The following is a 20,267-nucleotide window of genomic DNA, read 5'->3' as shown; positions in this document are numbered from 1 at the left end:
TACTACAACCACTGTTGCTGATAAACAATTATGGACTACTCTGAGAAATGTTCATCGGAAGTCTAGACCTTATATGTGCAAATGTTGTGATGTAACTAGTTATAGACGGAACAAATTAAGCAGGGATTGAAACAGGTTGTAGAAATCCACTGCCAAAATGAATATAAAGATAGCTTTGCAGCATCTAGAGAGTTCAAATTCAAACTTTTGGAACTATTAGGGTCCAAATACACAAATAAATGAACCAAAGACTAATAAAAGTGGGTTTAGCAAAATATGACCCCTTTAAAATGCTTTTCATACTATGTCGTTTTTGCCAGTGAAGGCTTTAATGGTTCAATGCTGCCACCTATTGACACCTACTGAAGTAAAGGCAGAAGTACCTGTCAAATTTGAAGGAAACTTTATTCAGGAAGTAAACACAAAAAAGAGACAGATGGGAAATTAAGTTAGACTGTGGACTGGATGGTGAATCTGGAAACAAAGACATGAAAATGAAAAGGGAAAAAAAGAGTTACTGAAGTGACTGTAGTCAATAGACAAGGAGGAAGTGTTGCAGGTAGAAAAGATTTTTAAGGATTCACACAAAGTCAGAATGTTTGGAGATTTCTGAACAGTGAAGATTACCTACGATCGTATGGTGATTATTGAGTGAGTATCCAAGCCTTTAAAATGTATACAGTTGGTGATTATAATTATGTTTCTTACTTAGTTGAGAATGGAGGAAGAAGGATGTGATGAGTGGCATGTCACTGTCAGTGAAAGCTGAGTTCTTTCAGGAAATATCTGTAGTATGTGAAGCGAAACAACAGAACAGATTCCAGTGGAAAGAGGACAGTGCTTCAATGTGCTGACTAGCAGAATGAGGCTTTGGGAGAAGGCTCCTCTCAGATGTTTCTGCCGTCAGCTTTGTGGTCATGTTGCTAAAGTATCGCAGACACGTCAGATGATGCACGAAATGTTTACTGTTATGAAAAGGAATGTAAAAGAGGAGGTGTCATCATATAGAGTCAGCAAGGATTAAGACAATTAAGATAAATAAGATCAGAGGCAAAGTTAGTGTGGCATGTAGCAAAGTGGTCAAAAAAAACCAAAACATGATATGACATTCAACAGGAATGACAGAAAGTGGAAAGTACTTGTTTTTTCTTTGTTTTTTCATTCATTTATTCATCTTCTGAACCGCTTTATCCTCGAGAGGGTTGCGGGGGTTGCTGGAGCCTATCCCAGCTACCTATGGGCAAAGGCGGGGTACATCCTTGACGAGTCGGTAGTTCATCACAGGGCTGACATATACAGGGTGGGGAAGCAAAATTTACAATATTTTGAGGCAGGGATTGAAAGACAGTGTATGACCAATTAGTTTATTGAAAGTCATGAGAATTTATTTGCCATAAGAAAATTGACATAATAGAAAATGTTTTTATTCTATGTGTCCTCCTTCTTTCTCAATAACTGCCTTCACACGCTTCCTGAAACTTGCGCAACTGTTCCTCAAATATTCGGGTGACAACTTCTCCCATTCTTCTTTAATAGTATCTTCCAGACTTTCTGGTAATAGTTTTGCTCATAGTCATTCTCTTCTTTCCATTATAAACAGTCTTTATGGACACTCCAAGTATTTTTGAAATCTCCTTTGGTGTGACGAGTGCATTCAGCAAATCACACACTCTGACGTTTGCTTTCCTGATTACTCATATGGGCAAAAGTTTCTGAAAAGGTATGGATAATAGTGTTAGGTATGATTATGACATCAATATATGTTTGGTTTCAAAACAATTGACGTAGTGCCTGCTGAGAAAAAACAACTAAATGTTCATTATAAATTTTACTTCCCCACCCTGTAGAGACAAACAACCAACCGCTATCACATTCACACCTATGGGCGATTTAGATTAACCAATTAACCAATTAGTGTATGTCTGGATGATGGGAGGAAGTTGGAGTACCCAGAGAGAACCAACACAAACATTGGGAGAATATGTAAACTCCACACAGAACACAGTCGACTGGTGTTGGAATCGAACCCAGGACCTTCTTGCTGTGACGCACAAGCGCTATCCACTGTACCACCATGTCACACTGGTGTCTTTCTTGGTGTTTTTTTTTTTTTTTTTTACTTTTATTGCTGTTGTTGTGTAAAATTTACGGCCGCAAGTGGGAGACACGTCAAGTCTCTTTGACGTTCTTTCTCAGTTGTACTCTGGGAGTTGAATTTACGTCTCTGTACTCTACTGTAGTGAAGCTTCGTTGAGTAACAGTCACACAGAGCCAAAGACAAACTCAGAGATCGAGCAGAAATCGAGCCGCATAAAGTGTTTATTCATACATAAAATATGTAAGTAAGTAAAGCTTTATTTATATAGCACTTTTTAAAACAACATGTTACAAAGTGCATCACATAAAGGGGAGATAAATCAAATCAAATTTTAAGCCAATTTACAGAAACCCAAAAGAATCCTCCAGGAGCAAACACTTATGACTGGTGACAGTGGCGAGGAAAAACTTCCCTTTAACATGCAGAAACCTCGAGCAGACCCAGACTCCTGAAGGATGGCTGTCTGCCTTGACCAGTTGGGGTTAGAGCGAGAAAGTAAAGGAGGAGAAAAGAGATAGAGAGGGTGGAGAGGGGGGAGGTAGGTGGAGACACATGCACAGATAACCGAACTAGAACACGTATAGAACAGTATAATAAACACTATCGTAATTATATGGATAAGTGAGTGATGACGATAAAGGTGGAGAGAGGCAGGACCACAGCAGCAGGTCCAGAGATAAAGGTAGAGAGAGGCCGGACCACAGCAACAGGTCTAGAGATGACCTTAGGAAATCCTGTGAAGATCCAGGGAAAAACTGGTGATGATCCTGGGAAAACCTGTGAGGTGATAAAAACACAGACTCCAGGAAAGAAGTCAAGTCAGTATAAACACTGAGTTGGCATCTGTAGAAACAACTGACCTTTCACTCTGGGAGACCGCTTTTTTTTTTCTTTTTTTTTTTAACCAAAAATAGGTTGGGTTTAAGGTATAGACCATACCCCTATATACCCTTTTTATCATATTTTGAACATTAATCTAGTCACGTCAAAGCCCTCCTTCTTGGCTTTGTCTCCGATAGGGTAAGTTTTTACTGGTGTCTATCTGGATTGGGCAGCATGCACCTATTTCCCAGTATTAGTTTATCATATATAAATATGTAACTTTTTCCCAGAATATGTAAATTATTTCCCAGAATGTCAAAAATTTCTACTCATGTACTTTTTTCGTCCACCACATTTTGAAAACTTTCCATGGGCGCATGTGTCTTTTTGAAGTGGTTCTCCCAGGAAAAAAGTCAGCTACTCTGGTACAATCTTCACATTACACTAAGAATAACTTCGGCGTGCAAATGAATACAAGTTAAATACTTTTGAATACAAATTGAATACTTTTGATTAAAATACTGGTTTCTGACACCACACTGTACCTAAAAGCAGAAGTCTGAGAGAATGAAGATGGTGTTGGATCAGAAAAGGATCTAGATTCTAGATCAGGGGTGTCAAACTCCAGTCCTCGAGGGACAGTATCCTACTTGTTTTAGATATTTCCCTGTTCCAGCACACCTGGTTCAATTAATGATCAACTCATCATCATGCTCTGCAGAAGCCTGATAATGATGTAATGGCTTTCAGGTGTGATGGAAGAAGGAAGTATCTAAAACATGTAGGATACCAGCCTTCAAGGACCAGAGTTTGACACTAGATCTTTATTTATTTAACCAGGAAAGTGTCATTAGTCGCTTTTCCATTGACCCTCAAATTGCGCAAATATAACTTGCGCATAAAAATTTACCTAATGAAAAATGACAATTTCGCCAAAAGTCTCATTTTTCGATTAAAAGTTTTTACGCTGGCAAGAGGTGGTTTTTCGGGCATCACGCAAATGGTATATCACAAAAAACTGCAATGGAAAGAGTTTTTTTCACAACTAGAGTCAGGTGTATTAAAACCGGATGTTGACGTATGTTACAACAAGCGAAGAAGAAGAAACATGTCACGGTATGTGTGGACACACCAGGAAACCCAATCATTTTTTAATTTAGTACGAGACAGAGGGGTAATATACAGGGTGACCCAAAAAAACGGGAATTTTTGAAGTGCGTATTGGCAGACATGAGCAAGTGGCAGCACTGCGAGACAGTGACCTTGAGCAAGTAAACACACCCCCATTTTAGTAACCATTGGCGGCTGTGCGAGAATTGTTCGGTAACCGTGTGATCTCAAGATTCGGTAACGTTCCCTGGCCCCCTAGATCGCCAGATTTGTCCGTTTGTGATTTTTTCTTGTGGGGCTATCTCAAGAGTAAAGTGTACACGACTCGACCAAGAACTCTGGATGAGTTAAAACAGAGAATTCAGGATGAAATTCACAGTATCCCAGCTGAGATGTTGCAGCGGTCAATGAGGAATCTCAACAGCAGATTTCAAGAATGCATTCGTACAGGAGGACGCCATCTACAGGAAGTAATTTTTAAAAATGAAAATTCCATTGTTTCTTAAATGGCATGTTTTAAGGTTTCAATTACTATGAATAAAATATTTTTCTTCCATCACTCTTGGTTTTATTGGATTGTTAAAAAGTTCCTGGTTTTTTTGTGTCACCCTGTATAATAATAATAATGAATATATCTGTAAATCAACACCCTATTTACGTTCATTGCCTTGTTTATGGAAAGATTTCTCATGTCATCTTGCGATAACAAATAAACAAATCATCGCATATGTGATTTAATGGAAAAACCAACATTACATACTTCTGCTTCTTCGACATTTAGTAAATATCGGTAAAGTTTAGCGCAGATGTCCAATGGAAAAACGACTATTGAAAGTAAAAATCTCTTTTGCAAGAGCATCCTGGCTAAGATGCGCAGCAGCATAAATTACCTTTAATACTGGATTAGCACCCATCCAGACAGTCATATTTAGGATATAGTGTGAATATTTTGGGTGAATATTGTGTATAAATAACAACAATCCAGTAAGTGGCAGTAATACAACATATATGGATGCCAACTGCCTTAAAACCCTGCTCCTGCATGCATTTTATGCTGTTTGGTTGCATCATCTGCATGTTTTATTACCACATGAATATTTTATTTCTTAATTTTAAAATTAACACCATGCCTAAGCTTGGAAATGCATTTTCATACCAGCTCATTGGACACACTAGTTTCACTAATACTAGGATTATTATAGTAAATAAATACTCCCAATGGCACAAAGTGAATTGTTGGCAAAGTGTAAGTCTCAAAGAAAAAGTAATAATGAGACTGACAAAAATACTGCAAAAACTAGAGATATGGTGGAAATTTCTCTTAAGATTTAAAAAGCCTGAGGCGTCTACTGCTGGATGTGAAAATAATGAACATAATAATCTATATCCACCTGTGTTGAAAGATTGTAAGAAGTGATGTGTCGGTCCTCGCTCTGTCTTTACATTCAGCGTTTTCCTGTCTCCGTCGTTCTCTTTATCCTCCACAATCACTTCAAACCAATTAAAGCTGCTGAAAAGTCATAACCGACCAATGAGTTTAGCCTGAATTCTCTCTTTGTATTGCGCCGTCTTCTCTTATTTTGAACAAACGCAGTTATTTCTTTCTGTCTTTCTGTGCCTCTCCCACTTCCACTCAGAACAAATGCCAGAAGTGTAACAAATTTCCGTGGCAATTACAATGCGAGGCTGCAGAGGGAGAGGCAAGCGAAGCAGAACAACTTGAAATGGCTTTATAGAAAGGACTCCCAGGCCTTTTAATTACACCACTATTGATTGCTGTGTGCAGGTTTCCCACATTCACTTACTGCTTTTTCTTCTCAATGCTGCATTTAATACCCTGCAGAGAACAGTACTGAGATGCTTTTGAATTTCGTCTCAGTGATTATATATCAGTTCTTTTCATTAGGTGCCACCGGTTTAATGCAGAGCTCTGTGGGTGATAAAATTAGCTTTCCATATTGCACAAAGTGATTAATGTTTCGTGGCAACAGGTGAACAAACTCAAATTGATAAAATAAATAGACACATTTGATTGTTTATGGAAGGATTACAGCTAATGTATGTATTTTATCAAGGTATATTCTGACTTTCCGGAAAGATTACAGTAAAGATAACAACACTGAGACAGTTTGGTTAGAAAACAGTTTGTCCAATGATGTGTTTACCCCTCCAGAAGACATGAAAAACAGAAAGTATAGCTTTAGTTCCAGCTGAATACATCTATCTGAAGAGGCATATTAATAATAGTTGGTTCCCTTTCTTCCTTGTAGAATGAAAAGAGAATATACAAACCATTTAGCCTGACCTCGCTTATAAAACAGCAACGATGGCTAATGTTTTAAAGAGGATTAAAATGAGCAGTGTTTACAAAACTCTTCTGGTCAGTTGGCAATGTTATATGAATATAGTGAAGTCATTAAATAAGGACAAAAACAACATCTTTTCACTCCCAACTCATCACATACTGATATTTAATCAGTGAATCTCATCATTTTCAGTGTTCAGCATATCTGAAAGGTTTCATTTTCCAGAAAAGCCCGAACCATAGCATCGTCTAGTGTTAGGCGTTGGTGCAATGGTTACAATAAATAATACGAAGTGAGAAAGAAATGGGTCTGTCCATCTCAGATCACCCAATTAAATGGCATTTTTAAACCTCACCCCCTCCGATTTTTATGAAACTTGGTATGTAGGTAATTCATAGACAGAAGAGCCAAAATTTCTAATTTTAACTTTATCAGACCAACGGTTTTCGAGATATGGCAAATCTCATTGTTTCACTTTTTAGTGAAAAAGGCAGTAGCAGCCTAATTTCAAATACTCAAAGTAACTAAAAAGCAAGGTATTTCTGTAAAAAGGAGACCATAAGGAAAATAAATATAACATTCTTTTGTACATTTGGGTATGTTTGAGGTGGATGACCTTTTGATTTATATTTTGAGCTTGAAATTGACACTGTGGGACACGTCCGACCTCTTTGATACCGTTATGAAGAATATAGCCCTATGTATCAACTACTACATATAAAAAAATTGGAGCTTTTTTCTTTTATACTTGAGCAAATTGAGATAGAATATAGGCCTATACCTCAAGATTCCTTGTAAATTCTGTGTATTAAGAGTGCAGAAGATGTGCGTACAGAGCCTAAATTTGAAATTTCAGCTTCTCTGGCTATGGGTTACCCATACACCAAATTTCATGTAAATTGGAAGGGGTGGGGTTTTACTCATTGGGTGATGTGAGATGGACTGACCCAAACATGAGAATCTGGTCTCCAGTCTGCAAATACAGAACTTTATACACCGTGTGACATCAAGGTAGAAGTGTCAAAATCTGTATTAAGCTAATTGCCCGCTGTGGGGGTTGGTAAATAAATTCCTGGTAATAAAAGTTCTTGGGAATGTTAGTGGAAAAGGGGCTATTAAGACCAAAAAGTTAACCATAATTAAGGGAGTGGCCACTGCGAATGAGTGTCGTCTGAGTTTGTGCTTAACTTGTGTGGTCAGAGTCGGACATTATTTGTTTATTCTTTATTGAGGATCCCCAATAGCTGATGCACAAACGCCAGGCTAGTCTTCCTGGGTCCTCTTAAAAAAAAAAAAAAAAAAATTGGAAAAACCAGAGTACACAGATCCAGTTACAATAAAAAAGAAAGGAGAAGAAGGAGAAAGAAAAAAAAAAATCCCAAAATGGTAACATAAAAAGACCAGTAACTCAAGCCTGAATAGTGACCTTACATGTTTTTTAAATGCTTTCTTACTTGAAATGTTGAAATGTTTCATTACGAAGTCTTTTTTGTCAAATGTAATTTATATTTTCCCCTTGAGTTAGCTGTGTCATAGTTATGTGTAAGGGCTTACGCTAGTCGCTTTTCCACTGGACATCTGTGCAAAACTTTACTAATATTTACTAAATGTTGAAAAAACAGAAGTGTGTAATGTTGGTTTCCATTTGTTAGTTTAGCCTTATGTTATTTTCTGACACCACTCCGTAAGAATAGTCAAGTTAACCCATGAAAACTCAAACACACACCATCAACCAAAAGCATCTACTGATCTAAAATGTTTCATACCGCTAATCTTATCAATCCATGTAAATAATTGGTGTAAAATACAGTTTGTCATCTTTTCATAGTCATCAGATTTGACCCATTTGGACATTCAGAGGCTCCACAGTCACCAAGGAAACACCATCATCTTCTACAACATTGATTCACAAGTAAAACCCATGGACTTGAATCAATGAAAGTGGATGGACACACTTGGTTTTATGTTTAGTCAATGATGTTTTTGCTGAAAAAATTATTTTTCCCTATTTTTTTTTTCTGATTTGATATAATAACCTTTGAATTTACTCTGAGCTTTTCTGAACATCTAAAGGGGTTGGACAAAATAATGGCAACACCTTCACCTCAAGATGATAATGCCCCAATCCATACAGCTAGAATTGTTAAAGAATGGCATGAGGAACATTCTAATGAAGTTGAGCATCTCGTATGACCGGCACAGTCCCCAGACCTCAACATTATTGAGCATTTATGGTCAGTTTTAGAGATTCAAGTAAGACGTCGATTTCCACCGCCATCGTCTCTAAAAGAGTTGGAGGGCATTCTAACTGAAGAATGGCTTAAAATTCCTTTGGAAACAATTCACAAGTTGTATGAATCAATACCTCGGAGAATTGAGGCTGTAATCACCGCAAAAGGCGGACCTACACCATATTAAATTATATTTTGTTGATTTTTTAAGGTGTTTCCATTATTTTGTCCAACCCCTGTACATGATCAGTCAAATAAATATAGAAAAGTACATGATTTACACTGAAAAAAATAATAAACTAGAAGCACTCGGAGAGCGCAGACCTCCGCCAAGGCTGATCAGTGGGCCCCCCCACCCCCGATCACCCCCAAAAGTTAATCATTTCTTCCTTATCCCATTTCCAACAAACCCTGAAAATTTCATCAAAATCTGTCCATAACTTTTTGAGTTATGTTGCACACTAACAGACAGACAAACAAACAGACAAAAAACAAACCCTGGCAAAAACATAACCTCCTTGGCGGAGGTAATAAAGAGGATTATATTACAATAAATGGCAATAAATCACTTACGAAAGGTTATATATAGAGAAAAATCCATTTGGGAACTGGCACAAAAGGATAACTGGGTCTTTATGGGTTAAAAGATATGAAAGAAAAGCACAAATAAAAGTGCCAAGATGAGGTCTGTTAGAATCTGTCTGTGCTTTGTTGTTCACTTATTGTGGGTCAGTGTTGCACACATCACAACTCATTTGTGAATAATACAGCGAGCGATTTTAGGATCCACATTCACCATCTTGATCATTTTCAGAGAGGCAGGTCGAAAATCCTTGAACTGAAATGGGATAACTTGAAAATAACCCCTTTCACGTTTCATTTAGCTTATGTAAGTCTGACTTATAGTCCCTTTAAATATTTTCATCAACTCTTAAAACTTAACTCAGACTAACCCCTTACCTACAGAAGCAGCCCATATCTGTAAACTCATTCATCACGAAGGGGAATTACTCCATGACAAATGTCTCTAGCTGTTCTCTGTGCGTACATCTGCAGACTGAATACACAAACGGGCCACATGTTCCATCCCTGCTCTTTAGCCAAAGTCATTTGTGCCAATGTCAAAAGTGATAAATGGGTTATGTGGCGCCTATGAGAGAAAGCAGTGAATTTTTATAATGTATTAAACAGGAGCGAGAGGCTGAGCAGGCAGGCGGTGAGGGAGGACGGGAGCTAGAAAAGTGGGCTGTCAAGCTGTAGCGCTGTGCTGTAGGCAAGGGACCTCTGTCACACACAGTCTGAGCCCGGCCTTCACATCTTTACTGGCACCTCGTCTGGATTTCCCTCAGATATCCAGCCATCAGGCCCCCCCAAGAGCTCACAGCCATCCAGCAAGGCAGCAGAACTGGCACCGGCAACACCTACTCACTGCTCTGTCAGATGCTTCATATGCCACCCTGCATGTTTGTCTTTGAACAGAATCTTGTTTTTCTTTTTTTTTTTTTTTTTTCTTTTTTTTTTCAGTGCAAGATCCAGTTTAACACTTTAACAACGGCAATTTCTCCGGAGCTGCGTTTTGCACTTTACAGCATTCAAATTCCTGTAACTCCTTGCGCTGTCCATATAATTCAAACAGCATCGGAAAGCTGAGATTCTGAGCTTTTCAACACTATATAGGCTAACGCTTTATGGCAGCAATGAGGGACTCTATTTCAAGTGGAAAGGAACTGTTTCAGAAACTTCCACACAAGCTAAAAAATGCCTGGAAATAACAAAAAATATGAAACCGTAATGTAGATACTGAATGTTCAAGACCAAAAAGCATCATTTGAGCAGATATAAAATAGTTTAAAGTTTATTTCAAAAAGTTCCATTATGGGCATTTACAGTTGTTGAAGTCTTTTCTTTTTTTTTTTTTTTTTTTTCACTAAAAGACACTGTTTTAAAGGAGTGATATTTTGCTTTTTTTTTAAATGGAACTAGAAAAGCACTCAGAGAGCACCAAGGCAGATCCCCACCCCCCCCCACCGATCACCACCAAAATTTAATCATTTGTTCCTTGTGCCAGTATCAACATTTCCTGCAAATTTCATCAAAGTCCATCCATAACTTTTTGACTTATCTTGCTAATAAGCAAACTAATGGGCAAACAGACAAACCCCAATGAAAACATAACCTCCGCCAGTAATTATGCATTTTAAAACATTTCCCTCTGCGCTGGCCCTTTAAATGCAAATGAGCCACTTCATGCCCCACCCCCTCCACGTTGTTGGCTGTGCTGCTCTGTCCCATTCAACCAACAACTGAACATTTTAGGTAATCCGCTCGAAGTTTGAACATATTTTCAGTATGGACTACAACTAATGCTGCTGACAAACTTTTATGGCGTACTCGGAGAAATGTTCGTCAGAAGTCTTGACCTTATATGTGCAAATGTTGTGATGTAACTAGTTATAGACACAACAAATTATGCAGGGATTGAAATGGGTTGTAGAAATCCACTCGATTTTTGCCAGAATGAATATAAAGATAGCTTTGCAGCAGCTGGAGGGTTCAAATTCAAACTTTTGGAACTATTAGGGTCCAAATACACAAATAAATGTACCAAAGATGAATAAAAGTGGGTTTAGCAAAATATGACCCCTTTAAGCATTTATTATTTACAATAATGATAATTAATGGTCACATGTTGAAAGTTAAGTTCTTCCTGAAAACAAATGTGTCAAAAAATAAATTTTCTGACCCTTTTATTAAAAAAAACAAAACAAAAACAAACCCAAAAACAACCATGAAGACACTTAGGGGGCCTGTTATAATGTCAGTCTTAAAAGAGTTAAAGATACTGAAACATGACTCCTTACGCAAATGAGTTTTGGTAAAAAAAACTGCAGGACTGAAATTAGGCAAAAAAGACAGTCATTTTGAAATAAATGCCTTCTTTTCGCAGCTCTCTCTTCTCAGTCTGCATACAGATGCCCTGATGCTGTTTCACAGTCCTGTGGAAAAGTGAAGATACTTTTACATCTTCAGCCTTCATATTCAGAATAGTGTATTAATCCCAGAGGAAATTGTGTTGTACCACCATTAGAGGCACATCTGAATGGATCTGAGCACTGATTGATAGTTACAGCCATCAATCACATATTTAACCCTTAAATGCCCACAACTATTTATGCAGAGTTCCAAATGCATTTTTCTCAACGTCTAACCATTCATTATTATAATATCATCCTCTGTATTTTGCATTTTTCTGTGAAAAACTGTTTTTTTTTTGTTTTTTTTTAAATTAATTTCACTAATCATGTTGATATTCTTTGAAGCTTTAAAGGTTATTATACCAAGACAGAGAAAACTGAGGGAAAAGTTCATTTTTCCTATCAGTAAGTCACATCTGTATCAGCAGAGATGCCTCCATCATTATGGACCCGCTCCATCCTCCCCACCACCTCTTCTCCCTTTTGCCATCAGGAAGAAGATACAGAAGCATCAGCTGCAAAACTAGCAGGAGACTGAACAGCCTCTGTCCCCAGGCTATAAGACTTACTAATGGACTGTCCCCATCCCCACATACACACCCACACTCACCCATGACAGTTAGTCACCAAGTTAAGAGACTGAACGCACTATGGAAGAATGAACTGCTTGTATCTATTTTTATTTCTATTATGATGCTTTTATACCATTTTATTTTATCACGGTGTTTATTCATTTATTGACGTTGCTATTGCATTGTAGTCATAGACTGAGGTATGAAATCTCATTCTCTTGTGCATTCCAAGTGCATGGTGAAAATGACAATACAAATCCTTGAATCCTTAACCCTTTTAAGACTGCCATTATAACAGGCAGCCTAGGTGTCTTCATGTTTTCTTTGAAATAAAAGTGTATTTTTGCCAATTCTTTTGTTTTCAGAAAGAACTTAACTTTATTATATCTGGCCATTAATTATCATTGCTATAAATAATAAAAGCTTAAAATAGTGTGTTGTAGTAAAAAAACAAACACACTTAAAGTTTTTAGTCTTTTATTTTATTTTATTTTATTTTATTTTATTCAACCAGGAAGTCTCATTGAGATTAGGAATCTCTTTTGCATGGAAGACCTGGCCAAGGTAGCAGCCATACAAAGTCCAAACAACATAAAACACACACATGATAAACAATGAACAATAAAACACAATATTTATTATCAGAAACAACTGTGAATGTCCTTAACAAAACTTTCTGAGATTGCAGAAATAAACTTTCAACTGTTTTACATCTACTCAAATATGCTTTTTGCTCTTGAACATTCAGTATCTATATTATGTCTTCATATTTTTTATTATTTCCATGCATTTTTTAGCATGTGTCAAAGTCTCTGAAACAGTTCCTTTCTACTTGTAATAGAGTCCCTCATTGCCAGCCTATATAGTGTCGGAAAGCTCAGAATCTCAGCTTTCTGATGCTGTTTGAATTTTGTAGATAGTGCAAACACTTCAGGAGTTACAGCAATGGGAATGATGTAAAGTGCAAAATGCAACACTGGAGACATCCCTGTTGTTAAAGGGTTAAAGCTTTAAAGGTTATTATGTCAAAACAGAGAAAACTGAAGGAAAATTTTTTTTTTCCCATCAATAAGTATAATTAACGCCAATTTACCTGTCAGTGCTCTTGGTGTTGAAGATCTGGAGTTGGATCCTGAGCACCTTTGATGGGAGCTCACTGCCGCTAATGAGTGCTATGTGCTATTGCTAATGCTAATGCTAGGTATGTTGTTTGTAAAATGCAGATACCAGATTTCATTATGACAAGATTTCCTAGGGGAAATGAAATTAGTAGGGCTGTCAAAATTAACCCATCACCATGATTAATCTGATTAAAAATTTTAACATAATTAACCCATCTGCAGCGTAGAATGACTCTGAACGTCTCTGCTAACACATTTGGAGCAGTTTGTCCAAGTAGAGTTAGCGTCATGAATGAACAAATGGGCAGTTGATCTGGTAGTGACAGACAGCAGAACCAACCCATAAAGATGGAAGACACTAAACTGCACGCTGACCCTCTGGATGGAAATATGAGGATAAAAAAAACAAGACGGAACAGTTGTTTAAAGCTGTTTTGTTAAAACTGTTGAAGTTGTTTAATAAACACGTTAAGTGCATATATACAGGGTGGGGAAGCAAAATTTACAATGAACATTTAGTTGTTTTTTCTCAGCAGGCACTACGTCAATTGTTTTGAAACCAAATATATACTGATGTCATAATCATACCTAACACTATTATCCATACCTTTTCAGAAACTTTTGCCCATATGAGTAATCAGGAAAGCAAACGTCAAAGAGTGTGTAATTTGCTGAATGCACTCGTCACACCAAAGGAGATTTCAAAAATAGTTGGAGTGTCCATAAAGACTGTTTATAATGTAAAGAAGAGAATGACTATGAGCAAAACTATTACGAGAAAGTCTGGAAGTGGAGGAAGCAACAAAAAACATACCAAAGCTTTTATTAAAGCTCTCAAATCCAAAATCCTAAAGGATCCAACCAAATCCATGAGAAAAATGGCAATTGAACTTGAGGTAGACAACAAGACCGTTAGAAATGCAGTAAAATATGATTTGAAGTTAAAATCTTACACAAGAACACCAAAACACTTGTTGACAACAGCAACAAATCCAACTTTAGCAATTTTTGGGAATCATGTTTATGGCCGCCTTCTAGCCCAGATCTAAACCCTCTGGATTCTGCTATTTGGGGCGTTTTAGAACATGCTACCAATAGAACATCACACAGCAATGTCGACTTTCTTAAAGATACTATTAAAGAAGAATGGGAGAAGTTGTCACCCGAATATGTGAGGAACACTTGCGTAAGTTTCAGGAAGTGGGTGAAGGCAGTTATTGAGAAAGAAGGAGGACACATAGAATAAAAACATTTTCTATTATGAAAATTTTCTTGTGGCAAATAAATTCTCATGACTTTCAATAAACTAATTGGTCATACACTGTCTTTCAATCCCTGCCTCAAAATATTGTAAATTTCGCTTCCCCACCCTCTATATTCCCTTCTTTCTTGAGTCTGTTTGCTCATGCAAAATGAAATGCGATTAATATAGATTAAAAATTAATTATATTTAATCGTGATTCATCGAAATTAATCCACATCAACCCTATGCATTTTTAATTGTCTGAGTTGTCAGTCACTTTCTCCTCGTTTATGCTTATATTGGACGGCAGACCGCTTCTTAGTGTTAATCGGGGAATGAAATTAACGAACGCAGCACTGTTCCAAAAACCGAACTCTTTAAAACTCAATGTAGCAGAAAAATCACTCTGCGCTGAGGTTGTTTTTTTGTTGTTGTTGTTGTTGTTGTTGTTTTTGCGCTGAGGACGCTGCGTGCTGTAAATACTGCACTTCATGTGATGTTTATGGAAAATAGTTGCTGCCAGTGCAAAAAAAGCCTACCTGAGGACACAGGCCCATAATGTGTGAGCCTTTGTTGTGCGTAAAATGATTATTACTCAGAGCTACTTTTCAAACTCTTTGTTCTTTTATTTATTTTTTTATTTCCGTTTTTCTTTAACCAGCTAGAGCTCATTTGCACAGCACTTAGACAATCGTTTCCACCTGTCTTTCCAATAGCATACCCTTTTTCTTTTTTTTTTGTTTGTTTCAACTTGTCTGGATGAAGTATTGTGCGCCTGTTCCATGCAGTACTTTCTGAGGTGACATTTTTTGATGTAGATCTAGTCAAATATTGTACTGCAGCATATTGCTAAGTGTCATTTTCATGTTTTTATTTGCATTGAAAAGGAGCAACTGAAAGCAAGCACACACACATAAGGACATATAAAGTGTATTTTTCCCAGAAATGTCCTCTTAATGAGCTCTCAATCAACTCACATCGACTTGACATACTCAATTTATTTCTTACGCAAATGTGACAAGGGAAAAATAAATCATCTGTAAAGGTGCACTGTATGTGTTTGCAATACGGCCCTCAGCCTTAAGTCGTGTTCATTGTCTCAAACTTTAAAAACAATGATGAAAAAAAAAAAAAAAGAATGAATAACCAAAACTAAAATGCAACTTGAATGTGTCTGTTCTGTAATATAATTTCTTGTAACCATGACGATAAGAGCAAGGTTACTGACAATACTCCCATAGATTAACTGTAGACTGAATTTACCTGTTTTCAGTTGTACACTTTTGTGTCTTTTTTGTTCTAAAAACATTTCAACATAACATATACAGGGTGTATAAAAAAAAAAAAAAAAACTATACATTTTGAAAAATTATCCCCAGTTCTGCATTTGATCGTTTTTGGAATTTTCTTATATGGATGTTGGTAGCAAGGTTATTATAATTAACGAAAACTAACAAAATGATAAAAACTAGCATTGAAGAAACATTTTCGTTAACTGAAATAAATCAAAACTATAATTCAAAAAAACAATAACTAACTGAAACTGTATTGTGTGCTTACAAAACTAACTAAAACAGATAAAAATTAAGGATAAAATTCCCTTCGTTTTTGTCTTTGTCATTGTCGGATTGATATGAAATCGATTTCGCTCTAGCAATTTTAGCTAGCGGCCCCATACAACACCTCACAGTCCGTCACTTCTCGTCATCACTTGTGATTTAGAGTCGTCTTCTCATCCCCACTCTACCTGGAAACATGAAGACTAAGGTTGAGAGAAAGCAGCAGAGTCGTGTCTGGGATTTATTTGAATATGACGGTGAAGAAGATTAAAGATATGAAAAAAATAAAACTAAACTAAAACTAAGCATTTATAAGAAAACGAAAACTAATAAAAACTAGCAAACCTGCTCTAAAAACTAATTAAAACTAACTGAATTAGAGAAAAAAAAGTCAAAACTAAATAAAACTAAACTATAATGAAAAATTCAAAACTATTATAACCTTGGTCGGTAGGTAGGGGATTGTTGGGTATTTGTCCAAATTTCCAGACCCAGGTTTTCATGCATGAGTGAGCAGGGGCAAATCGCGCAATCCAAGTTAAAACTGTTTTTTGCGCGAAGTAGTGGTGGGATTTAAATCCGATCGAAGGTCATGGGAGGGGACAATGGGCATCCATCTTGTTTTCCACAAAATTACCAGGTTACATCAGTGGTCCCCAACCTTTTTTGTACTACGGACCGGTTTCATGCATGAAAATTTTCCGCAGACTAGGTCGAGGTACGGGGTTTCCAATAACAAAAACCTTTGTCAGTTCAGAGCATTTGATCTGAAATGCTTACACTGTGTATCAGGCAATTACAATGATTCTACAGTAGAATATCAACTCACTCTAATGCAGAATCAGTGGGAACCCTGGACTTGTTTCCCTGCAACTAGACGGTCCCATCTGGGGCTGATGGGAGACACACAGTCCAGTTGTGTTCCGTATATAAACCCAGCCACAAAAAGATATGAGGTTGGAAACAGAAGAAGGACTTTCAGGGCTTTTATGGCGATATCCGCATATTCTGCTTTGACTTTAATCCAGAATATACAGAGGTTTGAAGTTGTCTCAAACATGGATTGATGTGTCGGAGCAGTTTGGAGGTGCTTGTGCGTCATTTGTTGTGATGAACCTGTAACTGAGGCAGGAATCCTGATATTTCCTTCTAAATGCAGCTTTCTGTTTGCAGGCAGTCTGTGACCCTTCTGCAGCTTCATCGTTTCCTCGTTTCTTCCTGAAAAAGTTCTCCAGCGAATTTTGTTTTGGCTCATTTCTTTAGCTTGTGTTTCTACTGATTCAGGAAATGGCACCAGAGTCTAGGAAACGCTTGCTTTTCAAAATAAAATCTCCACAAGACTAATGGAAAACATTGCTTTAATATTAACCACAATTTTTTTTCTTTGCAGCCAAATGATCCACAGACCGGTACTGGTCCAGGGACCGGGGGTTGGGGACAGTGGCGGCTGCTCGTCCTTCAGACAGGGGAAGCTCATTGTCGGCTTACATCAAAAAAAATTGTCAAGTTATTTAAACATAAATTCGGCCCTCTGTTCCTTTTTAAGAAAATGCTCAGTGACCTTATCGTACCAAGTAGGCGTCTTTTCCAGGGACTGGACCAGTGTCCAATGGACCAAGGCTGTCTGGTCCATTGTGTTGTGGGTGTAAGACTTCAGCCTTTTTAAACAAGAGATGCTCCTTTCACGCCGACCTAGCCGACAGTATGACTGATTGAACTAACACAAAACGATATTAAACTCGAACAAGAAATGATTAAATTACGTAACTGAAACAAGAAAATGCTGAAATTATGTTAAATTGAAACAAGGAAGTCCAATGAGTGTGTTTTATTTAAAGTGCAAGAAATGAACGAGTAATTTTGTTGCGGTTTCTCTGATTTCACAGCAGAATGTGCGACGGTATTAAACTGAACTGTGTCAGTGAAGGAGTAGATGTGAAAACAGCTGTCAATCAAACGGGATTCAGCCTTTCGACTGATCCTCCAATCAGCACGTGGGATTCTGGTGTCCAGCCCAGCCGAGCTCCGCCCACAGCTCCTTTCACCCCCAGAGACTCCCAGCATCCGGGGGCGGGACAACATCGTGGCATTTATCCAATTACCGTCCAGTTTTGAGGCAATGAAAAAAACTGTTCCACTCAGTCCCATTGAAGCCCAGAGACGCCCGGCGTCTACAGACAAATGCACTGAGCAGAGATGTATGAGAAAACAGCGCAACGGGAATGGAGGAGAAGTGAACAACATCGTGTTTGTTGATTCGTGATAAAGCTGATTCTGAACGAACTCATCTTTGAGATGAACATGTTCTAACACATTTGTAGTCAATAAAATGTCAACACAACCATACATATTTAACCATTTAATTTTTGTAATTTTAGGGGAAGCCGGGCTTCCCTTGCAGTCTATGAGAAATCGCCACTGGTTGGGGACCACTGGGTTACAGCATTAACACTTTGGCCACCATGTCAATTTCATTTCTTTACCCATGGCAGCTGTACCTGCCTTTCAAAGTTAATTCAACTTGTTTGGGCCTGAAAATGTCACTGAGGACAGGCCAAGTTAGGGTTAGGGTTAGGGTTAATGCTGGGCCTCATGAATTTGTGACGTTTAACCCCCCCTCTCCCCAACAGCGCCCCAGTGCATGGGGACGTTCACAAATTCTGAATACAGTTGTAAAGAACAGTGACATGAGTCTTGTCTCCGTTGTCTCGGCTTTAAACAGGAAGCAGCAAATCATCATAAATTAAATCCCAATGTTGGATTTACGCACAAGTGGAACAACAGGATCTAGTTTGGTGTGTGTGCTGTCTGTAGAGGAGTGATAGGAGGATGCAGATGATGATGATGATGAACAGAGACAGTAGTTTACTCCAGTCTGCTTCCTCTGTAGTTAAACCATTACAGTAATTTAACCAGCGCTAACAGGCCGTGTGCTCATTTCTATACTTCAATACATCACCAGTTAAAAGTCCAGACTTCCAATGAATCAATCGAACCTGAACAAACCACTTACAGAGAACCAAGGAAGGGTTGGTTTTTCAAATATTGTGTCTGTGTTTTATTGCAGAACGCAAGAAAATCACTCTCACTGTGGGAAACCAGTGGTCCTACAAGAAAATCTACAATGTCGTTGGATATCTGAAAGGAAGACGGAATCCAGGTTTGTGCAACTTCTCCACAGATAAAATGAAAAAAACAAGAAAATATTGGTTGTTTAAATATTTGTGAATGGCTGCATAAAATATTTATTTGTTTTCAAACAGGAATAACTTAAACATAACATGAAAGACACATTTAGATTTGTTCTGTGAAAACCTGTAAGACATTTCTCAAATTTATTACTCCGCCCCCCCCGAAGGAGAGGCAAGGGGTATTGTTTATGGTTTGTGTAAATGGCATCGCTAGTTGCCGAACCAGCTATCCAAACAGCTAAACATGAATCCAGAAACTTCACAGACTCCGGGGAATGATCAATGGAGTTTACTGAATAATTCATTTATTTTGTGAAACTGTAACAATACAGAAAAATAGAAATATCTATATCAGTATCAGTGGCGGCTGCTCGTCTTTCAGACAGGGGAAGCTCACTGTCGGCTTACATCATAAAAAAAAAAAAAGTCAAGTTATTTAAACATACATTCAGCCCTCCGCTCCTTTTTAAGAAAATGGTCAGTAACCTTATCGTACCAAGTAGGCGTCTTTTCCAGGGACTGGACCAGTGTCCTCTGAATGTCCAGCAGAGCTAGGCTGCTTAGATTGCCTTGGCCCATTGTGTTGTGGGTGTAAGACTTCAGCCTTTTTAAACAAGAGATGCTCCTTTCACTGCGACCTAGCCGACAGTATGACTGATTTAACTAACACAAAACGATATTAAACTCGAACAAGAAATGATTAAATTATGTAACTGAAACAAGAAAACAGTGAAATTATGTTAAATTGGAACAAGGAAGTCCAATGAGTGTGTTTTATTTAAAGTGCAAGAAATGAACGAGTAATTTCGTAGTGGTTTCTCTCTCGATTTCACAGCAGAATGCACGACGGTATTAAACTGAACTGTGTCAGTGAAGGAGTAGATCTGATAATAACTGTCAGTCAAATGGGATTCAGCCTTTCGACTGATCCTCCAATCAGCACGTGGGATTCTGGTGTCCAGCCCGGCCGAGCTCCGCCCACAGCTCCATTCACCCCCAGAGATGCCCGGCGTCTGGGGGCGGGACAACATTTATCCAA

The 20,267-nt window shown here is 37.9% G+C and overlaps 1 protein-coding gene across 1 annotated transcript in view; it reads left to right on the top strand.

Annotated features, from left to right (window-relative positions):
• naaladl2 (N-acetylated alpha-linked acidic dipeptidase like 2) overlaps positions 1-20,267 on the top strand; it is an 801,028-nt gene that overhangs the window by 498,151 nt on the left and 282,610 nt on the right. The window contains exon 8 of the mRNA XM_030132744.1: positions 19,105-19,197. Within this exon, the coding sequence (XP_029988604.1) occupies positions 19,105-19,197 (93 nt within the window). The remainder of the gene's footprint in view (positions 1-19,104; positions 19,198-20,267) is intronic.

This window comes from Sphaeramia orbicularis, chromosome 4, assembly GCF_902148855.1.
Source record: "Sphaeramia orbicularis chromosome 4, fSphaOr1.1, whole genome shotgun sequence".
Taxonomy (NCBI): Eukaryota; Metazoa; Chordata; class Actinopteri; order Kurtiformes; family Apogonidae; genus Sphaeramia; species Sphaeramia orbicularis.
The sequence above is the reverse complement of the archived record's forward strand: the minus strand, read 5'-3'. Positions and strand labels throughout refer to the sequence as shown.